Below are 19725 nucleotides of genomic sequence, written 5' to 3' on the forward strand. Positions count from 1 at the left end.
TTTCATGCAGACGAAGTCACGGGCGTTCGCTAGTTAAGCAATCGTCTTTATCAACCCATATCCGGCTCACTGCTGAGTTCGAGTCTCCTCTCAGAATGAGAGGGATTAGGCCTTTGTCCACTATGCTGGCCCAATTTAGATTGGCAGACTTCACACACGCAGAGAATTAAGAAAATTCTCTGGTATGCAGGTTTCCTCACGAGGTTTTCCTTCACCGTTTGAAACACGTGATATTTAATTTCTTAAAATGCACTATCACGGCTTAGTTTGCAGTAGCAATGAATGTGTTATGGCGATGCAGGTGATGACGTGCTACGCGTCCGCGCCCGACAGCCCGAGCACGGCGCCCGCCATGTCGAGCGACGTGTTCGACTTCGTGCCGCAGAACAACTTCAACGCGCAGAGGTTTGCTTTTGGAATAACTTTTGACCCAGTCAACACATTAAGGCGGCTAATAATGAGTAATATGTAGCTTCACTCAGTCTATCTTATTTATAAATATCTTAATCAATACTAGTTTGAAGATATATCTACTTTTTCAACTGTCATTTACTATGAAATGTAAAATAAATACATTTTTGTAAAAGTCACATTTTACTTTTTTTAGGTATCAAACTTATAAATGGTCATTGCTCTGTATTTGTTTATTTATAAAATGAGTTTTATGCTAAGGCTTATAGCATTCAAGTCCAGCTTTTTAAAATGAATTTTCTTGTCTTTTTTACATGATGTCAAAATAAACTCTTTTTGATCACTCATAATTGAACATTTCAAAATCTACTACATTTTTTGTCGCGGTAGTCTCTTTTTACCTACACATTGTTGGGGATAATATTTTACTATTTTTTGGGTTAACCCGTAGTCCGAGGCCTTGTATCCTCGGCCCAGTATCCGCTGAAACGGCTGCCTATCTTGAGAACTCATTATGAACCTATATTAAAATAGGTTTTTTTCTATGTATTTCATAACAGTGCACCATCAGAGTCAACCGTGGAGGACGCGGCCGGCGGCGAAGACCCAGCCGAGCTGGGCTGCGCCTCGGGCTCCGACGCCACCAGTCAATGGGTGGACGACAGCTTTCCCTCCAAGTACCATCTCCCCTCCACCTCTAAGGCCTACGACGACAACGATCTGATGGACAGGTGCGTGACTCATCGAGGTAACCTCCTGACTCAACAGACTCTTCAATGGCGACAGCAAAAACATTATCTCTGCTATAAACTGACGCTGCGGTTGGAATTCTTCATAAGGGTATTCTTTAACGTCTTGTAGTATAGACACATGAGGCAACTTTTCTAAATAAATACATTAACTTGCAGGGCAGTCCTTAGTAACATATCCTTCAATGCGTTGCCTATATTAAAACTCACATGTCCCCCAAAACAAAACGATTTTGCTTGTTGGCAGTATATATTTAGAGAAACTCACACAAAGGCCTAGTGCAATTAAGAACAACATACTATATAGTTACTGTCAAAAACTGTCTCGTGATTTAAGGTACTCAACTTTTTCAACAACATCAATATCAGCCGATGGACGTCCATTGCTGGACTCTTGTATGGATTTCCAAACACCACCCTCTCGAACCAAAATCCAGCGACTCCCTACAATCCAGTTGATGTCATCGGTCTAATTAGCGGCTGCCCTTTCCGGTATAGGGTCTCCATTCACTTTGGAATTTTAGGAATTACGAAGTGCTAACACTTCAAATAATTTCAGGTCCCTAAACTCAAGCGAGAGCTCATTCAACGCTCTCTCTGTATCCCAATACGACCGACGCTTCGACTCGGGCATCGAATCGGACCGTCCCGACCCGGAGCCGCGGTCAGCGATATCGGACCTCATGACTCGCATGAGCTCCGCCACAATCTCGTCGAATCTCGTCAACAACATCACGTCAAGGATCGTCAAGTCGGAGATAAGGACCAGCATAGTCAACATCAGCTCGTCGAGGATAGAGAAGAAGAGGGAAGGCAGGAATGAGAGTAACATATCTCTTAGTACGTTGTCGGTCAATAGTGTGGATACGTCTGTGTCGGACAAGAGTTCGAGCCAGGATGTCAACTCGGAGAATGTGACGGAGAGGCGCATCAGTCCGCCGCCGAAGACGGTCTCAACCGGTGCCATACCGAAGAGTATCAGCTTCGATGCCACGGCCGAGAAGTCACAACGGTAAGACTACTACGGTTACTACCATAATATTATAAAAGGAGGATGGCGAAAGTGGGAGTCATACTCTGAAGTGTCGTACACTCATACATTTGTATTAATTAAAACAATTATTTTATTAGATGCTTGCAAAAAAAATATTGAGATTTTACAGAACGGGAATCAAGATTACTTCTATACTTAGCATAGTAAAATTGTTCTACTCGTTGCCTACAACCAAAACGCCTTGTCGTATCTATCAAGCAATCTCACGCAGTTGTATGTCAGCGGCGGTCTCTTTCACATTTATTGTAGATAGGGTACCTACTATTTTTAAGGTATATCTTTTTTCTCCCTGCTTTTCAAGACTGCTTACCATTTGCTTTTTTCATAGTTTAATCATGATAAACAACTATTAATAGGTTTCCATTATGTACGCTACTTCTATCTGCTAGTCCCAAAATACATGCAATCTCGCGATTCTCCTTTCAAGTAAAAATACCTTTAATTCTAATAGGCATTTTTGAAATGTCTAGTTCAAGTATTTGTAAAGAATAGCACTGGTAGATACAAAATCTTCAAACAGAATATTTGAACTGTGACCCGACTGTAGATTTATGGGGCTTCTGTAACTTTTCATATGTAAGCACCTTAAATCTAATCACTCCTCTGTGGTGCTCGTGTTATTCTCCCTGTTGATCCACATTTGATAACATATTAGAGCAGCTTTGGATGTCCATTCTAATATAGACCTTATCGAGGCCAAGGACTCGTTACAGGCTAATATTGCTTTCACTTTTACCTCATATAAAGTATCCACATGGATTTATTACTGCATACTGCAAAAAACCCTTTTTTGAAAAAATATTCTGATGTAACGCGGCAAACTCAATATTTTTCGCGTCAATACGCGACCAAAAATGATATTTTCCTCAGTACATTACCTTTCCCTGTCGAATTCCGAGTAACATGCGAGAGGGGTAAGAATCCGATCGTTAAATCGAAGTAGAGTACAGTTCAGTGCGCCTGCGCGTACGAATATTGAGTGTCATTAAGTAAATCGTCTAAGTCCCATCAAAAGTTGTTTGATTTACAATAATATCCGTAAGGGAGTATGCTCGAGGAAGAACTCCCTTACACTATATATTGTATTTTGCAGGAGACGCATAATGGGTGAGGACGGACTCGTGAACAACCTGGACGAGCTGAAGAACAACGTGAAGCGCTCGGGGGGCAATTTGCTGCACAAGATCAAGATGTTCCGCCACAAGGGACGCTCGCACACGCATCACGGAGGAGGTTACATATCATTTTCATAGCGAAACTTTTGTTTGTAGCTCGAAATCGTTAATGTTGAAATTGATTTATACATCAATCCTTTTGCGAGACAAAATACTTTTAGCAGACTCAGAAGTGGTTTACAAAAATAAGAAAACCAATATCGAAAAACAACATTTATCAGGATCAGAACAATTTAATTAAATCAATATTTAACCAAATAATTACTCCATACATTTCTCGTGGAATAATCCACGTGGAATTCCACGAGAAATGTATGGAGTAATTATTAGAGTTAGGCATGTACTTTCTCTCTTTGTCTCGAGTAGTGAATTCTGTTTTGTTTTGGTTAAATATTGATTTAATTAAATTGTTCTGATCCTGACAAATATTGTTTTTTTTTAGGAAAAAATCACTACTCTCTACTCTAAATGTTGGCGAATAGACCATCACCAGAAAAATGCCACCAACAAGACCGTACGTCAAGCGATGACACCACCAGTAACCTCCTTCCAACCACTTCAACTCTGCACGGAAACAACCAGCGCCACCTAGCGTCGGGACGAGCCAACACGAGATAGTCGAGTGACATCATATCCTGCTCAGACTACTTATTTCCAACAATACCTAAACGTCCTAATTATCCGTAGGTCTAGCATGGTCTCGTAAATATACAAAGACATTTGTCGATTGCGTCGCTATTAGTCGATTTTTGTCATTTTAAATGAATATATTTTTAATGAATATGAATATTTTGTATTACAGAGATGAAGGTGTCAGAGGAGGAGACGGGCAGCGAGGAGGCGCCCGAGTTGCGCGAGGGGGAGAGCTCGGAGGAGATCCTCGCGAAGTACCGGCGCGCGGCGGAGTGCACGCCGCGCCGGCCCTCTCGCCACCACGACCTGCCTGACCCGCAGGATATTGACAGGTGACTAATGCTTTCAAATACAATCAATCGTAATAAACTATGTACCACAAAAATTATTAAAATTGTCTATCTAATTGATTAAATAGGAAAGGGTAATGCCCACGGAACCCAGGTATAATCCCGTATAAAAGTATATTGAGATGATAATATGATGTATAAACAAGGATCTGGTTAAATAATTGGCTTAATAAGAGTATGTTTTTTGAAGAAAAATACATTTTTTGTCACTCTTCTAAAGCAAAATGTTCGCCGGTGTACCAAAGCGGCGAAGTAACATTTGAAGCTTTATTATTTTTTTTTGTATTATTATTTAATGTTACCATCAAGCGTAACAAACAAATTAATCATAAGTCTTTAAAAAATATCGTACAGCTCAGGCTGTATGGCCAACGATCTTGGCTTGTCCCCATTGTACTCAAATTAAGGACGAATTAAAAATGTCGTAAAACTTTTATTTGATGAAGTAATGATTTAATTATTACGAGTATAGTAGAACTATCAAGATTTTTTTGGATATAAGTAAAGTGCCGAGTAGTTAGGGTAGGCCTGGGCCGGGAATAGGCATTCTCCTTTAAAATCAATGAAAATAATGATAAGTACCATTAAAATGTATTAAAATTTTGCATTTTAAATTTTCGCGTTAAAACGATAATTGCGACCGAAATTGGCGATACAGGCAAAATGTCTGTGTAGCTTAGCATTCCCTGTATTATTTGAGATTGAATGGACATTTTACTTTGGCCGTCGATTTTGGTTCGACAGCTATTGGTACATTGGTACTCCTTAGAACATACTCTACGTCACACACGCCTACGCCAATCAACGTGTTATACAATACTTTGGTATCCAAGGTTTAGTATTTTATATCAATAAATGTATAATTATATACATTTTCATCACAGATGTGAAGGCGTGGTGGACCTCAACGACCCGGAGGCGTTCAACAGCATGAAGCGGCGGCTGCGCGTCGTACTGTCCAATACCGACTTCCACAGCGTGCAGTACGTGCCCAACGTAAGTATCATTTTTGAATGTGTCATTACTACATAGTTCTTGTTTTTGCCATTTTACTCTATTCTGCCGTTGAATCCTTTGAATCTTTTATTTGGGATTCTATATTTATAACCGCTCGCTTCATTTAGTTCAATCTTTTAATATGTTGCTGGGTCGGTATTTAACTATGTATATTGCACTGTTGAATCCTTAGCATTCTATATTTAAAGTACCTTTTCCGTTCAGTTCAATTTCAGAATATCTTCCTCGGCTGGTATTTAAATTTTTTATATCTCGCTGTTAAACTTACCCTTGCTCGCTCTTACTACACTTAGGATTATAGCTTTGTTCAGTTCAACCTTCGAGCCTCTTGCTCTACCGGTACTTTTGTATATCATGCTGTTGAATCCCTTGCTACGAGATTTTGATATCTTTTTTAGCTTGTTAGGATTCTATATATATTTGAATAGCTTTGCTTGGTTGACTTGATCGCTATTTTGTGGTAAACAATACACTCTACCGGTACTTTTGTATGTTTGTATCACGCTGTTGAATCTCTTGTAACGAGTTTTTTTATATCATTTTTAGCTTGCTAGGATTCTATTTATATTTCAATAGCTTTGTTCGGATGACTTGATCGATATTTAATACACACATTTGTGTGGTAAACAATAGTTTTGTAGACGGCGTGTCTCCGGCAGGAAAACGTGGGTAAACAAGCCGATAGTTTGATTTTTATTAATGTATTTATATTGGGTTGCATGCAGCGCTGCACAAGCACGAACCTGACGGAGTGGGTGCGCGCAGGCGGCAGCGCGGAGGCGGCGGCGGCGGCGCGGGCGCTGGCGGCGTGCGGCGCGCGCGCGGCTCGGCTGGCGTCAGCGCTGCGGGCCGACCTAGCGGCACGCCGTCCCTACGCTGCCTACCTGGCCTCGTGTCGCGCTGCGCTGGCGCACTCCTTGCACTCCCTGCACACGTGAGTCATTGAATTTGGTTGCATTTATCAATTCTCCTGAAGGCGTCAAAGGCAACGTCAGTTCTCCGAAAATAACGTTCTCAGCCAGGTGAGGTACGTGTTTTTAGCATCAACAGATTACATAAAAATCAAGTGTTGCCACGAGAATTTTATTTGAGAGAGCGGTCTGACTCATCACCGAAGGGTGGTGGTTCGATCCCCTTACCATTGGTTTATTGTCGTACGGACTCCTAACAATCTTTCCCGACTAGTTGGAGGGGAATGGGAATATTGGTCATTTTTAACATATGTTATATGGCATAATATATTCTTTTCTTTTTTTTTTAATTACTTTCGTACGAGTATCATAGGTACTGACTTTCACAAATACAAAGTCAGAGGGCTACACTGCATAGTTATTATGTTTGTCAGACAAATCAAGTTGGTCCGCTGGGAGTGGTCGTCGATGGCGCGGGCGGCGGGCGCGGCGCGCGCGCTGCAGCAGCTGGAGCGCGGCGCGGCGCTGCGGCGGCTGGCGGCGCACCCCGCGCACGCGCACGCGCTGCTCGCCGGCGAGCTCATGGACGAGCGCGCCGCGCGCCTCACCGCCAGCATCCGCGCCATCACCGCCGACCTCAAGGCCGACCCGTGCTGGGAAGGTGAGCGCGCACCTTAGACCATTAAAAAGAAGGACCTGCCTCGTAAACCGTTACCGCTCTGTCAAAGATCGAGAATCAATGATCTAACGCGTTTATAAAAACTGTTGCTATAGAATCGGTGTTTTATTGTTGTAATCGTTTTCGTCGTGTAAAGAGCTCCCTAAAAACGCCAGTTTGTGTAGTTGAATGGCATAAAAAACAGCCAAAAACTTGTAGTTTAGTAAAAGATTAACGTTTAAAATTTATAAGTATTTCTACCACAATTATATAAACGATAAAAGATTTCTAAAAAATTTGACGGAACAGCAAAAAATCGATCAAGTAATCGAACATTCTATATATATATTCTGTGGATAGTCTAAGCTATGTGTTGGTTTATCTGTGTAAAAATTACGCGTGTGTGTATTGCGAGTCAATTATATAGTTGTGTGTAGTGTATGGACACAGAATATTCTTAATGGTGTTAAATGTTTTCGATGTGTGAGTTTACCTCGTTCCCCTTAAAAAAACGACAGACTTTTTTGTTGGGTGCGAACCAGGTCCATTCTTTTTAATGGTTTAAGCCTTTCTTACATTCCACGAACTTTGTGCGATGCAACTATGCGTGAGGCTCATAGATGGCGCAGTTTTCTTATTTTTGAAAGAAGTTTCACTTCATTCGTGTCGTCTACAGCACACTAGGTTTTTTTTATCTTGTAGATACTTTCCTTCCTTTCCTTGTTCCGTCTACTATAGTTACTTGTTGTACAGGAGCGAGCGCGCCGGTGCTGGAGAGCGCGGAGGTGACGGTGGAGCGCGCCGTGTTCGCGCGCCTCTACCTGCACGTGCTGTTCCCCAATGGCGACGGCGACATCGCGCGCGACCAGTGAGTGACCACTCTCTTTCTTTTTCCCTCTTAAAACACTATTCAGCTTGTCAGTCGTTAGTGTCTTTGCTATCAAAAGTGTGGGGATTGTTTACGAAATTAATAGATTGTGGGAAATTATCGGCAGTGAACTAATATTATTGTGGACCATCCGTAGTGGTACCGTCCAAGTTATATATCACGTTTAGAGATGTTTGGCACAATTCGAAGCCAAAACGTTGTTGTCGGATCTGGACAATTTTTACGGCAGAACGGCTGAGATGACTGATTTTTATTTGTTTTAGAGTACTATAAATTTTGAGCTCTGAAGAATTATATACAATATTTACATGTTTTTGAAGCTTTAATAAGTGTGTTCGTGATTATTCTGAAGTGTATTCGTATTAATTTCTGCTCTTTTTTGCCAGGCTATAAATATCTTTCATCCCACATTATTATACTGTACCCACTTGACCCATGCACACGCGTGCACGCAAGCACGCACATAACACACGCTATTGGTCGACATTTGTCTTTCCCTCGTCTCGAGATGTCGGTGTGCGCATTTTAAGCCTACAGGCATTTTTGTAGTTAAGTGAAAACGTATTATTTATTAGCACATTAAGAGAATTTATGTGACTGCAGGGTGCTTAGCGATCACATCCGCCGGCTGGCGACCAGCACGAGCGCGGCCAGCGTGGGCGTGCCGGTGCGCCATCTGTGGGCGGCGCCCTTCCCGCACGCCATGCTGCAGCTGCGCTACCTGCCCGTCTACCGCACGCCCAGAGATAAAGTAAGTAGCTAGTTGAGACCAGTGACGATGACGATACTCGGCGTACGATTTAAAGCATGAGTTTTTTTTATTTATTTTCTTTTAAAGAGTCACTAAAGTGACTGTAGCTCTCGTAATGCTTCTTAAGCTAAAAACATTCATTAACTAAGACTATCTTAAGACTAATTAATATTACCTACGTTTATCTAAATTATCTATTTTGTACAAAAATCTTGCGTTTTTGCTGGTAGGGCTTCCTAAAACAACATTTAACACAGCAAAGCATGAGTTACTACATAATAAAACTAAATAAAAAAAAACTGTGCTTTACACCACACGCCTGAAGTAATAAACCTTCTTTGAAAAATTGACAATTAAGCGCCATCTATAATACTCAGGTTCTGCATCGTAACAGGTTCTTAAAGTGTCAAAAAGGAATTGTTTCAAAGTTCTCTAAAAACGCCATCTACTGGTAGTTTAGAATAACAAACACCATTTCACTGCGCCTGTAGATGGCAGCACGCATATTAAAAGCCTCGCCTGATTATTCTTTTACTCCGCAAGTCAAGCGTGCTTTGAGAAGTTTTACTTCATATTTTTTTTTGTGCTAAACATTCATATAATGTATGAACGTGCAGGTGACGTGCGTGCTCCGCTGCGTACGCTCGCTGGTGTCGACGCTGGCGCTGACGGACGGCTCGCCGCCCGCCGCCGACGACCTCACGCCCGCGCTCGTGCTCGTCATCATCAAGGTGCATATCATCATCATCATCTTCATCATCACCATCTTCATCATCACCATCTTCATCATCATCATCACCATCATCATCATCATCATCACCATCACCATCTTCATCATCACCATCTTCATCATCATCATCATTATCATCATCATCATCATCATCATCATCATCATCATCATCATCACTATCATCATCATCATCAACACCATCATCATCACCATCATTATCACCATCATCATCACCATCCACATCACCATCATCATCACCATCGTCACCATCATCATCATCATCTTCAACATCATCATCATCATCACCATCATCATCGCCTGATAAATAGCACAAAAAGAAGTTTGCGATGTTCGTCATACATCGCTAGTGTAGTACATTACTAACTACCAGCGGCGATACAAGAGTTTATGCAAGCAGATTCCCATCGGTTTACCTTTAACAATTCATGCATACTCATTATTCATCGTTATACTGTATGTATCACGCTACATGAATTTCCTTTTCTTTGTGACGGCATACCTTCATGTAAATTCCATCCTTCGCCACTGCTAACTGTAAACACCTGTATCACCGATGACGTGTGGCGCGCAGGTGAACCCGCCGTCGCTGCTGTCGACGCTGGAGCTGGTGAGCGCGCTGGGCGGCGGCGCGCTGGCCGGCGAGGCGCTGTACTGGTGGACGCAGTTCTGCGCCGCCGTCGCCTACATCAAGACCATGGACTACCCCGCCGCCGCGCCCTCCTAGCGGACGCAGGCGCTGGTGTGTACCCTCATCCCTCTAACTAGACCCGCTATACTACAGCCTTTCTTGATGAGTACTGTTTACCAACAAAGAAATTAAAATCTGAGGGTATTAATCTTTTTTTTTTTTACAAGTTAGCCCTTGACTACAATCTCACCTGATGGTAAGTGATGATGCAGTCTAAGTTGGAAGCGGGCTAACTAACTTGTTAGGAGGAGGATGGAAAATCCACACCCCTTTCGGTTTCTACACGGCATCGTACCGGAACGCTAAATCGCTTGGCGGTACGTCTTTACCGGTAGGGTGGTAACTAGCCACGGCCGAAGCCTCCCACCAGCCAGACCTGGACAAATTAAGAAAATCTTAATCTGCCCAGCCGGGGATCGAACCCAGGACCTCCGTCTTGTAAATCCACCGCGCATACCACTGCGCCACGGAGGCCCTCAAATCACTAGTCATTTTACAACTAATAATAATTATAATTAACTTGTTCTTAAATTAATGAAAATAAATTTGATTAATAAGCTTAGAACAATTAGATATGGTTAATATATTTTATGGTTATAACACTTTGTAAACAAATCATACATAATTTTAAATAAATAAGTTATAAAATGACATGATGTTTCTACCTTCATTTCTTATTTATTTGTTGGTAACTCAGACTAAATACATAAGGACTAGTATCGCACCCAAATTCACGAACAAAATTTTCTGCCATTTTCTAAGGAAAACGAGCTTAGATTTTATACATGTAATATACTAAACTAGCAGTTTTTGTTCGTTTTTACACCATTCAAGAACACAAAAAGGTATTTTTACGAAGGTTTTTAAACGACGGACACGATTGTAAACTATGAAACATCGATTCTATAGAGACAGTGTTTATAATCGCATAAGATCGTTGATCATATACTTTGACAGAAAAACAATGTCTTGCGAGGCAGGTCTTTATCTAATTAGTCTGAGGTTGGTAAACATAATTCATCAAGAAAGGCTGTAGTATAGATTGCTACTGAGTAACCCGCTAGCTAACTTAGTACTAGATCATCCGCTAGCTAGCATGGCACTAACTAACCGTCTCTCTACTTGTAGCTTGGTACTGTGAGTAACCCGTTAGCTAGCTTAGTACTGAATAACCATCAAGCTAGTTTGGTACTAGGTAACCTGCTACTTAGCTTCATCATCATCATCATAACAGCCGATGGACGTCTACTGCAGGACATAGGCCTTTTGTAGGGACTTCCAAACATCACGATACTGAGCCGCCTGCATCCAACGAATCCCTGCGACTCGCTTGATGACGTCAGTCCACCTGGTGGGGGGTCGGCCAACACTGCGCTTACTAGTGCGGGGTCGCCTTCCAGCACTTGACTCCAATGTCCATCGGTTCTTTGAACTATGTGCTGAGAAATTAATTTGCTAGCTTAGTACCGAGTAACCTGTAGCCAGTTTGGTACTAGTTAACCCGCTAAACCTGTAGCTGTCCTATTTTGACTAGCTTGGTCCTAAGTAATCGCCTAGCTAGTTTGGTACTAGGTAAACCTCTATCTAGCTTGGTACTGAGTAACCCGCTACCAAGCATGGTACTGAGTAACCAGCTACCAAGCATGGTACTGAGTAACCAGCGACCAAGCATGGTACTGAGTAACCCGCTACCCAGCATGAGTAAACCGCTAAACCTGAAGCTAGTGTCTTGAGTAATTCGCCAGTTATCTTGGTACTGAATAACCTGTTAGCTAGCTTGGTACTAAGTACAAAGGCAGTCGCAGCCGTCTAATATTATGTACTCGTAGTGTAAAGTGTGTTTGTATGTACTCGTAAGTATAAATATAACAAGTTTAAATTTGTTTCTTTCAGAGATCAGCGCGAAACATCGAATTCAAATATAAAATGTTCCGAGGCGTCGCTCGAAGCGATCGCCGGAACACGCTTTAAATTAAACAAATAATAATCATATAAGTGTATCATAAAAATCATAATCATAAAATACATAATTATATCATAATTTCCGTGTATATTAAACTAAATAAATAACCATATAAGTGTACCATACAAATCGTAAACCTAAAGTATATCATGATGTATATATTTATTATCGCTTTTGTGTATTAAACTTAATAAATAATCATAAATCATGATTCAGTGTAAAGTTAAGTAAAGTCTATAGATAAACAATATGCTATATAGCTTTTCGTATTTCATGACCTCTGTACACTATACTAACAGCTAAAGTCTAGCTGCTCAGACATTTCGTTTCTGACAGGTCAATTATATTCAACTACAATTGGCTAGTTGACACTTTTTTTAAAATAGTTTATTATCGTTCTACTAGATTGAAAAATAAAATTATATTTTTTTGAGACGTGATTACAGACAGTCAAAAAAATACCTCTATTATGTCAGTGAATTATTTAGAAATGTAGTTAGATATATTCAGATGTAGATCTATTCAGAAGTTGTAAAAATATATATATATATATATATAATTATGTATATTATACGAAATAGATTCCGCTTTCAATAACTCATCTGTCTATAATCTGCCTGTGATTGTCTACTTATCAATGGTGGTAATAAAAAAGATTAATGAATGAATCTATATGTATCTTTCTACCTAGGCCTATACCTATAGATATCGAATATGGCGTAATCTCTCTCTTTGGTATATAACACCTGAGGCTTAGCAACTTGTAGAAGTTATTGAAGTCTTTTAAAATAGTTTCATCCTCTTTCCCGCAATTCTTTATTGAAAAAACACTACTTTATAAGATGTCAACCTAGAACATGAAAATGTCAGATCGAAAAGTTGTGTTTTCTATTCTAGAGAGTATTTAGAAAAAATGCCATTTTTTCCGAACAATCAATTTCTAATATAAAAATGTTGTTCTAATCTAAAAAGTTAAAACTTAAACTTAATTAATAATATATTTTTATTTCTATGAGGATGATGTTTAATTATCTCAGAAAAAAGTTTGTTCACAGTTAAGCCACAATAATAATTCTGTATTTATTGAGTAGTGATTGATGCTATGTATATTAGTACCGTTAGCTAATTTTTAATTATGAAAAATAACAAAAAATATCTTCAAAAAATGTAATTGTGATTTAAAACAAGTAAAAACGAAAAAAAAAATACAAATTCACTCTTTTTAATGTGTTTCATAAAAATATGTGTATGAAAAATTCGAGTAAAAAACCTTCTTAACATATACAATTGAATTATTACTTAACATACAATAATACAATATTTTTATAATTGTGAAAATAACGCAAAAATGTTATTGTATTATCAGAACATTCAGTATGATAACGAATATTAGTTATTACATTATAATCAAGAAAAAAAAAACAATTTTAAATAATTACTAATAAATTAAATATGTATTGTAAAAAAATGAATTATGTAAGTAAAATATTACCAATATATTTTTTGGCCCAGCACAGATTACAGACTTTTAACTGCAGTTACTACTGTAGAAATTTTAATAGTATAGTCTATCTCTTTCTCAGTATTTCTAGAAAATTATAACACAATTTTGTTGTCAGTTTAGTGTAAAAAAAAAAATTGGCTGTGTTTTCCTTGTACGCGGATAATGTAATCTGGAAAATGGAGTAATTTAACGCTTACAGTGAAAAAACTTCTCCTCAAACAAATGTAGATCCTCAGATATATGCATATTATACTAATGATTTTAAACTTATTTCGTGGTTATTATTATGAATGTTATTTAAACGGGTACATACCACGATAAAACGACGAGATTTTTATTGTCGATATTTCGACCCAGTTGCATGGATCGTGGTCACGACGGGACTGAGGTTGCGAGATGAGAAGTGAAGTCAGCTGTTAGGGGCAGAATCGATTCTGCTTCTCATCTCGCAACTTCAGTCCCGTCGTGACCACGATCCATGCAACTGGGTCGAAATATCGACAACAAAAATCTCGTCGTTTTATCGTGGTATGTACCCGTTTAAATAACATTCAAAATGCATATTATGTAATATAATTTGAAAGGAGATGGACCATTTCAGGTCCACTCTTGTACCCTGTATCATTAAAATTTAAAAAATACAAGAATTTTATTAAAATTTATTAAAGTGAATAAATCTAAATAAATAAAAAGAAATAATTAAAATTAAAACCCAAGATTTTGAGTTATATCATGATGGTGCCCATAGAGCAACTATGACATGACAATTGACAGCAAACGTCAAATTGAAAACGTCATTTATCCGCCATTACCTTAATAGTGTTGCATTTCTTGGGAAATAATAAATATTATTTCGAAAGAATTAAAGTTAATTCGTAGATTTGTATAATCAAACCTAGTTAAAAATATATCTTCTTTTATTTCCGCCAGGGTACAATGACTGATCCTGGGCTCCATACAATTTTGGACCATCTCCTTTTAAACTTTTTAACTGTTTGCTGTATCTAGATTTATCCATCTTTGGTCTGGATTTTTTTACTGATACCGGTTTTTAATGCATTTTCATTTAACGCAAAAATCGGTTAGACATAATATTATTTTCTTGTGTATGTAAAGGATAAGTAAAGATGGCGCATATATGCTAAACGTAATCTTCATATTCAGTGTTTTAAGGCCGTACACTTACTGTAAAATTCTAGTTTAGTGTTGTATTTTATATTGGGTAGATATGTGCCAAAAATCGGTAATTAGAAAAAAAAATAGTTAGTCAAAATCGGCGAAACGAAACATTGTTATATTGACTAAATTAATCACATTTTATAATTAGAACATGTATTCGTTTGGAAAATAAATAATCAGGGCCTGTAGGCAAGCGGCACGTCGATTCTCTGTCTACGATCGCAAACGCTTAGAAAATTCAAAATTGTATGAGAATGACATTTGCTATCGACAGGTCACGTGATCAAGTTGTCGATCGGATCTGTCATTCCCATACATTTTTCTAGTTTTCGAAGCGTTAGCGTTTGTAGAAAAAGAATCGATGTGCCACTTGGCTACAGGCCCTGTATAGTGATAACTTGTACTATAGTTCGTGCGCTGTAGCGTGGTCCGGGTGACAGTTAATTTCACTCTTGAAAGTTGCCGCGATTCACGATAATAGTACGTATTATGAACGATAAAAGGCAACTGTCACCAGCACCATGCTACAGCGCACGAACTGTAAAAGAAAAACTTCGCGTTTAGCGTACGGCCTTAAAGACTCTGACAAGTCTGTGATTCTAACTGTTGCTGTAGAAGGAAATGTATTTTTGGAGATATCTTATAATAGAATTCACTGATACGATTATTTTAAAAAGGTATATTTGAGCCATGCTCCTAATATTCAATAATCATAAATGATTCTTAGATCCGGCATTAAAAATATATACCCTCATCTGTTATTTATTAGTTATGGGAAATAAATTATATATAATGTTCACAGTGACACATTTTCACACAAACACATTTTTCATACAAAATGTAGGAAACTATGAACTAGATTAAAGGCAACTTAATACAGTTAAATTAAATATAAAATGAGCTTTCATTTGACATATTGAACTTATGAGGGTATATATACAGGGTGCTCGGGAGTATTTTCCATAACTTCAAGGTATTGACGAAACCAGTTATAGGAGCCGAACTGCTTAAGTAATATTTTTTCAACTATAAAATAAAAACTTTTTATGTTTTCATACAAAGTAATTCAATGAATAGGGATGTTGACAGTTTTTTTTAATTGTATATAAATTAGGAGTATGCTAATAGTAAAGCAATTTTGTAAAAGTAACAGGTTATCTACGATCATTACTCTTTATTACATTAGGGTCAGATATGCGGCGCTGCCGCGAATCCCTGAAAAACGCCCAATAAAAATGAATATATTCAAACTTAGTCATCATTCCACCTATCCATGTAACACAAGCCTTTATCTATCCTTGCATTTTAAATTACGTAAAACTTGGCTACGTCTTAATTATAAGGATGTGTATGAGGGACACATTTTAAGATCTATTTACAAAAGAAATATTATTTTAGAACACATGTTTCGGTAAAGAATTTACCAGAGTTATGGGTAGTACTCCCGAGCACCCTGTATAACATTAATTAACTTTTTTTTATTATATAAGGCATCTTGTGAATATAACGTCAGAGCGTTTCTCAAAAGGTTTTGTAGGACTCAAATGTCAACACTGATTTAATACTTAGCATTTTTCATTATTGCAATAATATGTATAAACATCAATAAATAAGTCGAGGTATGCTAATTAGCTGTTAAAATCTCGCAGTTTACGTATAATGTGTAAGCAAAGATTTCTTCATATTTCAAAATTAAAAATATTTATCAAAAACTTTTAGTGTTAACAAAAGAAACAATCAAAAGATAATGACACTTGACCTGTCTGTCAAACAGATCGGATCGGTTTTGCAAACAAAAATAATGTTTCGATTTTCTGTATTGAATAGTTAAACTTCTCTTTATATAAGTACTAATATTAAATAAGTATAAAAAGAATCAACGAAAACAGAAAATATTAAATGTACACATAAAATATTTGTAAATATGTATGAAGTACTCGAATTTAATTTTTTCGAAATTTCAAAGAGCCGTGATAGCCCAGTGGATATGACCTCTGCCTCCGATTCCGGAGGGTGTGGGTTCGAATCCGGTCCGGGGCATGCACCTCCAACTTTTCAGTTGTGTGCATTTTAAGAAATTAAATATCACGTGTCTCAATCGGTGAAGGAAAACATCGTAAGGAAACCTGCATACCAGAGAATTATCTTAATTCTCTGCGTGTGTGAAGTCCGCCAATCCGCATTGGGCCAGCGTGGTGGACAATTGGCCTAACCCCTCTAATTCTGAGAGGAGACTCGAGCTCAGCAGTGAGCCGAATATGGGTTGATGACGACGACTCGAATTTCACAAAGGCTTTATGTAAAATTAAAAGACATGCCAACATTTTACGTAGGTACAGTTTTAATTTTGCACTGTCTTCAAATAACTACAATGGCAGTTAAGATAATTAATTACTCGTATTTTAATAGCACAGAATTCGTAGCAAAATATCTACTTAAAAATGTTTTAAAATAAAGCTAATCCTAATAATGATATTTTGTTTTCGAAATGACAGAACTATCATTTTATAATAGGCTAGTTGACACATTTTTTTAATAGTCTTGAATTGTTGTTTATCGTTCAACTAGATTTAAAAATAATTTTCATAACATTTTTATTTTTAAATATTTTTCACAATAAACGCTGTCTGTCACGTTAACAAATCCTATAGCAAACGGAGCGTTTGACAAAAGACGTATTAGTTAACAATTAGTTTGACGTTTAGTACTTCAAGTAACATTGTGACGTCACAAAATGGACGACAGCGTTTTTGACGTTTGAAAAATACATGTTTTTTAAATCAAGTTTTCTATGAAATCCATAACTTTTATTAATTTATATCGATATATTTTTGGACCTTTATTCCATTTACTACACGAAATTAATATTGTATAAATTAAATTTGATATGAGTCAACTACCCTATTGTTATTTTAGTTGAGATTACAACTTATTTATATATTTATCGTCAAAGGACTCTACGATCACGATTTATTTTGCTGTTGCATTGTAACGCACTGGTTTTATTTGCACTAAAATAGGGATAACATTTATAAATGGTTATATTGATTTATTTCTAGAGGTATATTGTAAAAGTATGTCTATTTTGGAAAGTCTTTTTGACTTTGGATGTAACTGTAAGGTATACTCGTAGAAGCAAACGTTTGAATTCAGAAAGTTGATGTATATACCGAAGGCCGGCTGCATACATTCGTTTTCCGAATCCGTTTTCCGTGTTCGGAAAACCGAATGAATAATTGATGTAAAATACATTAAATGACGCACATGTAGGTACGTTTTTATTCTGAAACTAGCTGACGCCGCGCGGTTTCAACCGCGTGGTTCCTGTTCCCGTAGGAATATGGGGATAATATATAGCCTATAGCCTTCGTCGATAAATGGGCTATCTAACAATCAAACAAACAAACAAACAAACTCTTCAGCATAATATCAGTATAGATGAACAAAGTCCGCGTGTACATACATACTTATATAATCCGAAAGAAAAAAAAGCATCAAGTCTGCGGTAGTCTCACGGAATTCCAAATAACGTATTAGGAAAACTAGAGTATGCGGCCGGCCTAATACTGAACGACTGAAGGAATGTTCTCTAAGGCTAGGTCAGTTCACCGAAGCGGAGCCGAGAAACGGAGAAATATCAACTAACAGGATTGCACAAAATCGGTTTTAAAGAAATTGAATTTAACATTTATTTATTTAACATTGTCTGCTCCGCTGCCTCGCTCCGCATTAGTCGGTTTCTCCGCTACGCTCCCTCGCTCCGCTGTGGTGGACAGGCAGCCAAACCCGTGCTACAGACATTCAGTTTTCATTAAATCGTACGTGTGTAGTTGCCGTCAGTTTTTTTCTGATGATTTTCATTGAAATCTCTGTAAGCTAAATCTGCGCAGTTAAAACTGAACGTCTGTAGCGCGGGTAACGAAACGAACGTTCAGTTTATACACTTACACAAACGCACTATACAACAGCCTTTCTTGATGAATACTGTTACTAACATAGAAACTTGAAATGAAGGTAGAGAACGCTTGTCATTATTTAACTTATTGATTTTAAATTATGTATGGTTTGTGTATAAAATGTTATATTAAATATATTAACCATATCTAATTGTTCTAAGCTTATTAATCAAATTTATTTTCATTAATTTAAGAACAAGCTAATTACTATTATTTTTAGGTGAAAAATGTATGGTCGCACCGAGAATCTCAAAGAAAACCCAAATTTGACTTATATCCGTTTACTCCAAAGTTGGGAGTAAAAAGTGTTAAAATAATTATTACATATTGTGAAAGAGTAGGTGACGCTCATACAAAGGAATGCGGCCGAACAATGGGTGCAATCATGCACTTTTGGCAAGGGCTGCCTCACGAACTCGCTGCAGGGTGAAATGACTACTCATTTTTAATTTGTTTGTTGGTAAACAGTACTCGTCAAGAAAGGCTGTAGTAGGTCTGTCATTCTACCGCTACATTCATGCCAAACGGACAACCTGGTATAGATTGACTAATAGTATCTACATTTTTTATTTATGTAGGTACTGAACAATCATCTAATACTTTATTAGTTTTTTTTTTGTTTACCTTAATTTTTTGTATCCCTATTAAATTTTGATGATATTAAAAACCTTACTTAAGTATTTTTAATAACAGTCTTTTGATGCTTTAGATGGTCAGTAAAAACATTCCACAATCTAAAAAAAATATAAAAAATGCTTCAGATTGTCGACTTTGTAATCATCATCTATCAATTGTATATTATATAATTAATAGTTGTATTTATTTACTAATTTATCTTGCCTAGAATGTTACTAGACTGCAAATTGTATAGCTCACCTATTTTATTATTAGAGATTAATGTATAATCAGAGAATAAAAATATATTTAGGAATAAATAAAATTTTAAAATCTATTGAGCTCTTTTAATTTTTCAGATAAAACTTTACCTTAAACCTTTATATAAATTATATTACTTTTGTATTTTAAAGAGGTAAAGTTTGTTGTATATTGTAGGGAGTAATATCTGGATTTACCGATTTTGAAGAC

At 37.6% G+C, this 19725-nt stretch overlaps 1 protein-coding gene across 1 annotated transcript in view; it reads left to right on the forward strand.

Moving 5' to 3' along the window:
- Positions 1-19591, forward strand: part of LOC112055178 (receptor-mediated endocytosis protein 6 homolog) — a 41589-nt gene extending 21998 nt beyond the window's left edge. The window contains exons 19-31 of the mRNA XM_052881247.1: positions 302-405; positions 972-1142; positions 1720-2172; positions 3308-3447; positions 4192-4354; positions 5257-5368; positions 6115-6323; positions 6735-6961; positions 7712-7826; positions 8451-8598; positions 9216-9329; positions 9921-10088; positions 11931-19591. Of these exons, the coding sequence (XP_052737207.1) occupies positions 302-405; positions 972-1142; positions 1720-2172; positions 3308-3447; positions 4192-4354; positions 5257-5368; positions 6115-6323; positions 6735-6961; positions 7712-7826; positions 8451-8598; positions 9216-9329; positions 9921-10073 (2109 nt within the window). The 3' untranslated portion in view covers positions 10074-10088; positions 11931-19591. The remainder of the gene's footprint in view (positions 1-301; positions 406-971; positions 1143-1719; positions 2173-3307; positions 3448-4191; positions 4355-5256; positions 5369-6114; positions 6324-6734; positions 6962-7711; positions 7827-8450; positions 8599-9215; positions 9330-9920; positions 10089-11930) is intronic.
- Positions 19592-19725: the final 134 nt, after the last annotated feature.

Source organism: Bicyclus anynana, chromosome 4, assembly GCF_947172395.1.
Source record: "Bicyclus anynana chromosome 4, ilBicAnyn1.1, whole genome shotgun sequence".
NCBI lineage: Eukaryota > Metazoa > Arthropoda > Insecta > Lepidoptera > Nymphalidae > Bicyclus > Bicyclus anynana.